This window comes from Megalobrama amblycephala, linkage group LG20 (assembly GCF_018812025.1).
Source record: "Megalobrama amblycephala isolate DHTTF-2021 linkage group LG20, ASM1881202v1, whole genome shotgun sequence".
Taxonomy (NCBI): domain Eukaryota; kingdom Metazoa; phylum Chordata; class Actinopteri; order Cypriniformes; family Xenocyprididae; genus Megalobrama; species Megalobrama amblycephala.
Window position 1 is genome coordinate 29,561,849 of NC_063063.1, and position 8,615 is coordinate 29,570,463.

At 43.6% G+C, this 8,615-nt stretch overlaps 1 protein-coding gene and 1 long non-coding RNA gene across 2 annotated transcripts; one reads left to right on the plus strand and one right to left on the minus strand.

Annotated features, from left to right (window-relative positions):
- Positions 1 to 230: 230 nt before the first annotated feature.
- LOC125255691 lies at positions 231 to 735 on the minus strand. The gene is made up of 2 exons (XR_007181964.1): positions 403 to 735; positions 231 to 316 (listed from the first exon to the last, which is right to left on the minus strand). It is a non-coding gene; the product is annotated as an uncharacterized LOC125255691 (long non-coding RNA).
- A 1,615-nt stretch (positions 736 to 2,350) lies between these two features.
- Positions 2,351 to 5,501, plus strand: LOC125254938. The gene is made up of 4 exons (XM_048169753.1): positions 2,351 to 2,513; positions 2,587 to 2,661; positions 2,744 to 2,807; positions 2,887 to 5,501. The coding sequence occupies exon 4, from the start codon at positions 4,163 to 4,165 to the stop codon at positions 5,228 to 5,230; it is 1,068 nt and encodes a 355-aa protein (XP_048025710.1). The 5' UTR covers positions 2,351 to 2,513; positions 2,587 to 2,661; positions 2,744 to 2,807; positions 2,887 to 4,162; the 3' UTR covers positions 5,231 to 5,501.
- Positions 5,502 to 8,615: the final 3,114 nt, after the last annotated feature.

Consider the following 8,615-nt stretch of genomic DNA (forward strand, 5'->3'; position numbering starts at 1 on the left):
TTTTTCTGAAAATGTTTTCTTCTAAAAATGTACTTCAGAACTTAATTTGTGTCAACTCCGTCAGACACATTAAAAAGATGCTATTTTAATTTGATCATCAACAACAGTGTAAAATACACATGACAAATATACAGCAGTAGTAGTAAAGTGAGATCTGTGTCTCTGAGAGAAATATAAACAATAAAGCCTTACAAATAAGAGTTTTACAAATCTGACACTGAAAGAGAAGCTCAAATAATCATCAGTATTTATTATGACAAAAACACACTTGAAGAACCTTTAAAGTTCAGCGTTCTGCTTCAGATTTAAGCACTTCCTGAAAAAGATGAACATGTAAAGCCATAAATGAATCAATCTCACCAATATTAATATATGCTGAATCAGTCATCATCAATCATGTACCTGATGTGTGAATATGTGCTTGATCTCCTTCAGCTCTTCTGGATCTGATGTGATAAAGCACAAGAATGACAGTAGCCACGCCCACCAGAGCAGAGAGGACCAATCGGATCACAGCTTCAGTAGGACCACAACAGTGGACTGAGGAATAAAAACATCAAAGTGAGATCAGCTCAGTCAATAAACGCTAATATCATCAGCGCTGCCGTACCTGAACATGTGTGACAGAGTTGAGTGATGTTCAGATGTTGAGTCTGGTGGCTGATGGGATTGTTCAGCACACAGCTGTAGGTGTTTTTATCCTGATATTCCACCTCCAGAGGTAGAGAGAGACTGATGCTGAGATCAGACACACTGATGCTGGACAATGAACTGTTTCCTCTGTACCAGGAGAGAGTCACATGACTCACATTCACCACTGAACACACCAATGAACATGATGATGATGATGAAGAACATTGTGAAGAGTTACTGCTGATGACAGGAACAGGCAGACGAGCTGAAAACATGAGAGAATAAAGAGAAATGAGGATGAATGAAGAGATTCAAGAAACATCCAGAGGAACCAAGATGATCAAAAGTAGAGCATTTAAAACTATTGAATAGAAAGTTAAATATAAACCTGCTGTTCATGTGAAAGTAAGAGAATTAGTCATTTGAACTCATTAGTCATGATAAGATACTTCTTTAGATCTAGCTGTAATAAATAAAACACGTGAAATTGATATTTAACTCACCGTAGACAGTGAGATGAATAAAAGAAAAATGCCTGTTGTCAAGAGTGGATGCTGCTAAATTGAGGATATAATATGTATATTCTCCAGTGTGTTTCATTGTGGTGTTTGTGATGGTCAGAGATCCAGTTTGATTGTCCAGCTTCAGTCTGTCTCTGAATCTCCCATCAAGAACATCATCATTTACAGTGAAGCTGTCGATCAGTTTATTGATTTCAGCTATTGTACTCTTTCCAAACGTCCACCAAATCCAATCACCGTCCTTTATTCCAGTAAGATCAGAGTTTAGAGTGACTGAATCTCCCTCCGTCACTGACACTGAAACAGGGTTTGTCACAGATAAACAAATTATAATGGTTTATTAAATTAAATAGTTTAACATTTAAATTTGAAATAAACAATATCATAAAACAGCAAAAAGAAACAAAATGATGAATTCTCTTTCAGCTTTATCATTAAAACAGGTGAAAACGTTTTTGAACTCACCAAAGACAGTGAGATAGAAATGATCACTCTTATTGTTGGTCAGTAGTTCATAAACTCCGGTATGTTTCATTGTGATGTTTGTGATGGTCAGAGATCCAGTTTGATTGTCCAGCTTCAGTCTGTCTCTGAATCTCCCATCAAGAACATCATCATATACAGTGAAGCTGTCGGCCGTTACATTGATGACAGCTATTACAGTGCTTACATAATCTCCAAACCACCATTGAATCACATCATCATCCTTCATTTCAGTAAGATCAGAGTTTAAAGTGACTGAATCTCCCTCCGTCACTCTCTTCATTTCACCAAACACTCCTGAAGAACAGAGTTTTTCACAGATTAAAGCTTTAAACTCACTTGATGTTGGTTTGATAATCTTCACTGAAATACGTTTAATCATGTAAATGTGACGTGAATAATATTCTGCAGCAGCACAAAGACAAAAGATGATGAATGAAAAGAGAAATAGATTTATATATGGATCAATAACTAAAAAAGACACTTTAATGTTTAATGTCACACTAAAACTAATGCTGTTGAGTATCTGAGCTTCATATTTATATTATTTTATTTAATCAATCCATAATAACTGAGTTTAGAGCTGAATTCAAACTTGATGTGACAGTAAAATAGGCTAATAAGCATATTATCAAAATAAACGAAGATTATCATAGAATGGTCAGCTGAAGTAAGCACCTTATGAACTGGGAATAAATACAAACTGCACAAAACTACACATGTACATATTTATTTGTGTAACAGGATTAGGTGATTGACAGCAGTGTTTGCCTATCAGTGAATAGTACCTCCTATTTAAAGGCCGATTGGCTGTTACCTGGGATGCGTCACGTCCGTTTTCCCCCTTTGTTTTGGCTGTGTTGACGGTGGCTGTGGGTAAGTGTGCTGTGTTTTAATACGGTGACTTAGAAATTGTTGGCGTGCATAATCTAAAACTGTGTTTATTTAGAGTGCAGTTTTTATGGTCCGGTGCTGCTTTCCTTTTTGTGCTGCTTAGTGGGTTTGATGACTGTTTGCCTCTCAGGTATGCAATGTTAATAGCTCGTTGCGTGGTTAGTATAAAGTGAGTATAGTATATTTAACATACTTGTACCCCATGATGGTAGCGGTGGGTATGACTGTAACAAGCCCGTGCCTATGAAGCATTTTGTTCGGCGTGATATCCTGATGGTAAGTGTTTTAAAGGCAATTTATATCTGGGTAAGCATAATATTATTCTTTTTTTAACACCTCCTTTTGTTCGATGTAGGATTCTCCCTCTCGTTCTATGCTGTGATTTGTTTGCTGCCGTGATCGTTTTATGCCGTGATTGTTTGCTGCCGTGAGCTCTTGCTGCTGTCTTCGCGCTGTTAAAAGAGCGGCTGTCCATACAGCCGCGCCGACGAAGTCATCAACGTTTATTAAAGGGGACTGCTGGTTTGATTCTATTACGTGCCTTTCTAGTGCCCTGCTTCATGTTTTGGTTTATTTCATTATTAGTTACCATGGTTAAATCATTTAACCTTTTTCTTTTTCTTTAAGTTTGTGGATATTTGTTTGATTGTATTGCTTTGATTTTTCTTTTTTTGTGAAACTATAATCTGTCGACATGTGCATGTTTAATCTATGAATGCAATTCAAATCGTATGGTGATTTACTGTATAGAAGTTGGTGTTTGTAACAATTTCAGGTGATTAACTATCTGATTTTCTGGTTACATTGTTGCTTCTCCTCACTTCTGTTGGTTGATACCACTTATGTGAGGAGTTGCTGCATTGATGTTCATATTGCCATTTCTGTCCAGTTTATTTTCAAAGTTATTTATTTTCTTTTTGATTTATTGCAGGAGCTGGGGTCCCACGGGTGGTTTGCTCTCCCTCCTTGTGGTGGTGGTTCTCCTTCATCGTGTGCGGTGTACACCTTGAGTGTTTGATAGTGTGATTAGAGTGCACGGGTGTGTGTGCGCGTGGAAGTGTGCTCTTGTGAAACCAAACTCTGCATTGATCCCAGCCGTTGGGAGCCTCAGCCCCTGCTGGTATTACTGTTTTTGTTTTACATATACATACACATATACAAATACATACTACCTCAAGTTGGTTTTGTTATCTTTTTCTCTTTTTGTAATTTGTGTTCTTGTGTTTGAAGTGGGGTTTCATGTATTTTTCTGTGATTCATTGTTTTGTATTTTAATTAACTTTTGTATTAATAAACATTTTGTATTTTTTTTATACTTGCGTCTCTGGCCTAATTTTGAGGGAACCGAACCTGTGTGCTCTATTATCCAATTTGATTGGTTTGAGTATTTTCCCTGGGGTTAATCCTTAGGGTGGCGTAGTCTGACTTTATTTCTGGTGAACAAAACCTTGGGCTTGTGTCTCAAAATTACACCGCCCCGCCACATTCTGGCGTAGTCGGCAGGGTTCCCTCTTGTGTAGTACAGAGACGTGGGTTTTGTTTGTATATTTGCTTTTTCTTTTTTTTCTTTTCTTTCTCTTTTGGTAGGAACCAGACAACAGCAGTCCCTCTTTGCGTGTGCAGTTGCAGATATGGAGGACGAATTGCGTGAGTTAAGAGATTTGGTAGCTCAACTGAAAGCTGATAATGAAAGGCTGCGGCAAGAGCCGGTGTCTGTTGCGCAGCCAGGTCCATCTAATGTTACTATTTCTGTGGCTGAAAATCCCCCACTTATTGGTGCTGGTGCATCGACAGCGGAGCGGTTTGTTTTCATTCCTCGGGATCGCAAGTGTCCAAAGTTTAGCGGTCGGTCGGGCATTGGCATCAATGAGTGGGTGGAGGAGGCTCAGGCCTGTATGCGGCTTCGCCATCTTTCTACAGCTGATCAGGCATTTTTCTTGTTTGATCATCTGGAAGGAGAGGCGAGGGAAGAAATTCGTTATCGATCAAGGAACGAGAGGGAGGATCCAGATCAGATTACTCAGGTATTGCGTGAATTGTACGGTTGTACAAAGTCTTATGTAGCACTTCAGGAGTCGTTCTTTTCCAGAAGACAACAGGATGGGGAGACACTGGTGGAGTTCTCCCTGGCCCTGATGAGTCTTCTGGAAAAGGTTAAAAGTCACTCACCTCATAGCATGCCTAACGGCGAAATGTTATTAAGAGATCAGTTTGTTGAGTATGTTGGTGATTGTGCTCTTCGGCGTGAACTTAAGCAATTGGTGCGTCGTCAACCCACTGCCACATTGTTTGACATTCGCAGCGAAGCTCTTCGTTGGGAAAGAGAGGGCATGCCTGGGGGGGTACGTGGTCGGAGCCAGTCTGTTCCATCCGCTTATGGCATCCAATATGGGGTACAGGGACATCAGCATGTTAATAGTAGTAGTGGTTCAGCAACGTCAGAAATGAGTGAACTACGGGACATGCTCAGAAAGCAGCAACAACAATTAAATCAGTTAACCCAAAGTATGGCGCAGCTTCAAAATTTTCAGTCACGTTCGCGACCATTTAAGGCTAACTTAATTTGCAGAAGGTGTCAGCAACCTGGCCATTTTGCCAGAGATTGCGATGGGGAGCGGAGATCTGCTTCACCATCAGCCCGTGTGAATTCTGCCGTAATGAGGGGTGGACAGTCATCTGAGCAGCCGTCGGAAAACTAGTTCCCACCGAGTTGCAGGGCCACAATTTGGTTGGGAAAAGGATAGGCTCCAAAACTGTAACTGATTTTGATTTTATGTCACGCCTTATGTCTACTTGTCCACAGCTTATTGTATCTATGGGTGGGGCTCAGATACCTTGCCTGGTGGACACTGGTTCTATGGTGTCCACCATTACTGAGAGTTGGTTTGTGACAAATTTTGGGTCGTGGGGTCAGGAACAGCTTAGATTGTGTCATTGGTTACAACTTCGAGCTGCAAACGGCCTTTCAATTCCTTATGTTGGTTATTAGATGTGGAACTCTGTGGGCGAGTAATTTCAGGCTGCGGCATACTGGTGGTCAGAGATCCTCCCGGTGGTGTGTGTGCAGAAGTTCCTGGGGTGTTAGGTATGAACATCCTGAGCCGCTGCTATCGGGAGCTCTTTGGCCAGCATGGCATAGCTCTCTTTGACTTACCAGTGGTATCACAGGCCCCTAATTTTGTTTTTCAGGCCTTACAGCATTGCCACCAGGTTGACGTTCAGCCAGTTTCAGATGGCGGAGGGCGAGTTAGAGTGCGGGGACATCGGGCGTGGCGCATCTCGGGTGGCACCATGAAATTGGTTACTGCAACCTGTTCAGTGCAATATTCGAGTGGTACAGTACTGTTTGAACCACCAGTTTCTGGTCTACCGGCAGGTTTGCTAGCCTCTCCTGCTCTCTTAAGGGTGGACGGTGGTACAGTTTATGTGCCAGTAGTTAATCTGGCTACTGTAGATGTGGTATTGTACGCTAGCACTGTTATTGGCACTGTGAATAAAGTTGATGTGATTAGTTTGCCCCCGGAGGTCGCAGAAGTTAAGACCGTTACAGCTAAGGTGAGTACACAGTTTGTGCAGGTTTCCCCTACTGTGCAAGAACAGATAGCCATGTTAGACTTATCTGTGTTGTCAGAAGAAGAACAGGGTAAGGTCAGGGCACTACTGGAGAAGTATGTGCCTGTGTTCTCTGCAAACGATGCGGATTTGGGGTGCACAAATTTGATATCCCATGAGATCCCCTTGTTGGATGACATCCCTGTTAGGCAGCGGTTCAGGCGTATTCCCCCATCTGAGTATGAGGTGGTCAAGGCACATATCAATCAATTGTTGGAAACTCAGGTAATTAGAGAGAGCTGCAGTCCCTATGCGTCACCCATTGTTCTGGTCAAAAAGAAGGACGGTAGTCTGCGCATGTGCGTGGACTACCGTCGCTTAAATTCAAAGACTAGGAAGGATGCGTTCCCTCTACCCCGTATAGAGGAGACTCTGGACTCGCTGGCTGGGGCCCGTTGGTTTTCTACCATGGACCTGGCCAGCGGGTACAATCAGGTACCTGTAGCTGAGGGGGACAAATTTAAAACTGCTTTCTGCACCCCGTTTGGCCTCTTTGAGTGGAATAGGATGCCCTTTGGGCTGTGCAATGCCCCAAGCACCTTCCAACGATTGATGGAACGGTTGTTTGGGGATCAGCAGTGCCAGTCCCTCCTCCTTTATCTTGATGATATTGTTGTCTTTTCCTCCTCGGTAGATCAACATCTTGCCCGGATGGAGGTAGACCTGAGCCGCTTGCAAAGTGAAGGGTTGAAGGCCAAATTATCGAAGTGTGCTTTTTTCAAAAGGGAAGTGCATTATTTGGGGCATGTCATCTCTTCAGATGGAGTTTCCACTGATCCAGGGAAGGTGGAGGCGGTTGCACAATGGCGTTGTCCCACCAGTGTTGCGGAGTTGCGCTCATTTTTGGGATTTCCTAGCTACTAACGACGGTTTGTGGAGGGGTTTGCCAAGTTGGCTGCCCCTCTTCATAGGTTGGTGGCTCAGCTAGCAAATCCCAAGCGACCAAAGCAGGGTGTTCGGGAGATTGCTGAAGCCTGGTCGGCGGAATGTCAGTGTAGCTTTGAGGGGTTGAAAGGTAAGTTAACCACAGCTCCAGTGCTTGCTTATGCTGACTTTTCACTACCTTTCATTTTAGAGGTAGATGCTAGTCATGGAGGACTAGGGGCAGTCCTCTCACAGGAGCAACAAGGTAAAGTACGCCCTATAGCTTATGGCAGCCGCAGTCTTAGGCCCACTGAGCGCAATACATCCAATTACAGTTCAATGAAACTGGAGTTTTTGGCGCTCAAGTGGGCCATGACTGAAAAATTTAGGGAATACTTGCTGGGCCATAAATGCGTGGATTTTACTGATAACAACCCCCTCAGCTACCTGACGTCTGCAAAGTTGGGCGCCATGGAGCAGCGTTGGGCTGCCCAATTGGCATCATTTGATTTTGAGATCAGGTATAGGTCAGGGAGAAGCAACCGTAATGCTGATGCCTTGTCACGTCAAAACTTTTCAGGTACATGGGTAGTAAATGAGTTTTGTCCCGCTGTGGCTGTTCCAGTGGCATTGCAGCAAGCTGCCCAAGGTGGATTGGTGACCTCGGTCAATCAGGTTATCTCATTTCCTTGTACTTCAGTTAGTGACATGAGTGCTCAGCAGGTAGCAGACTCAGTCATATGTGAGTTGTTGGTTTTTTGGAGGCGCAAGTTGCCCCCAACTCCTGAAGAGCGTAAGAAACTCTCCAGATTGGCAGTTATTCTGCTCCGTCAATGGGACCGCCTGGTGGAGACTGATGGAGTGCTCTATCGGCATGTATTGCGCTCAGATGGTGGAGAGGAAATCTTCCAGGTATTATTGCCTGCAGCCATGAAACATGGTGTCCTGACCCAGCTTCACCAACAGCATGGACATCAGGGGGTAGAACGCACATTTCAGCTAGTGCGGCAGCGGTGCTATTGGCCTGGCATGTCTGCAGTGTTACGAACCCCACTTTTAAATAGCTCGCTACTAGGGAAGGGGGTGAGCAACATAAAAGGACACGCGAGACAAAGAAACAATTTATCAGTTTATTAATGCCGCAGCACTCGCGTATCACAGGCAACTGTTCAGATAGTATAGAACCAGCTCTCTAATACAACGAACATGAAATAAACAAACACACAGATCAACAAAATGAGACAAACAAACAGCTTCATAACATCAGCGGGCTATAAGGACGCACACGAGCTCGTCAGGCACAACTGGCCGTCCGCGTCAGCTTACCACACGAGCCCTCTCTCAAGTGTGCGCCACGCTCACATAGAGCTAAAGACAGTGGCGGTGGCAGCTACACGACAGGTGTTGTAATCATGGGGAAATTCCCAAGTGCGCACCACGCTCACATAAAGCCAAAGACAGTGGCGGTGGCGGCCTGGCGTCTGGAGATGTAGTCGTTGGAAACTCAAGTGTGCACCACGCTCACATAGAGCTAAAGACAGCGGCAGTGGTGACCTGGCGACTGGAGTGGTGATGGAGGCAGCACAAGTTCGACACTCAACAGCACAC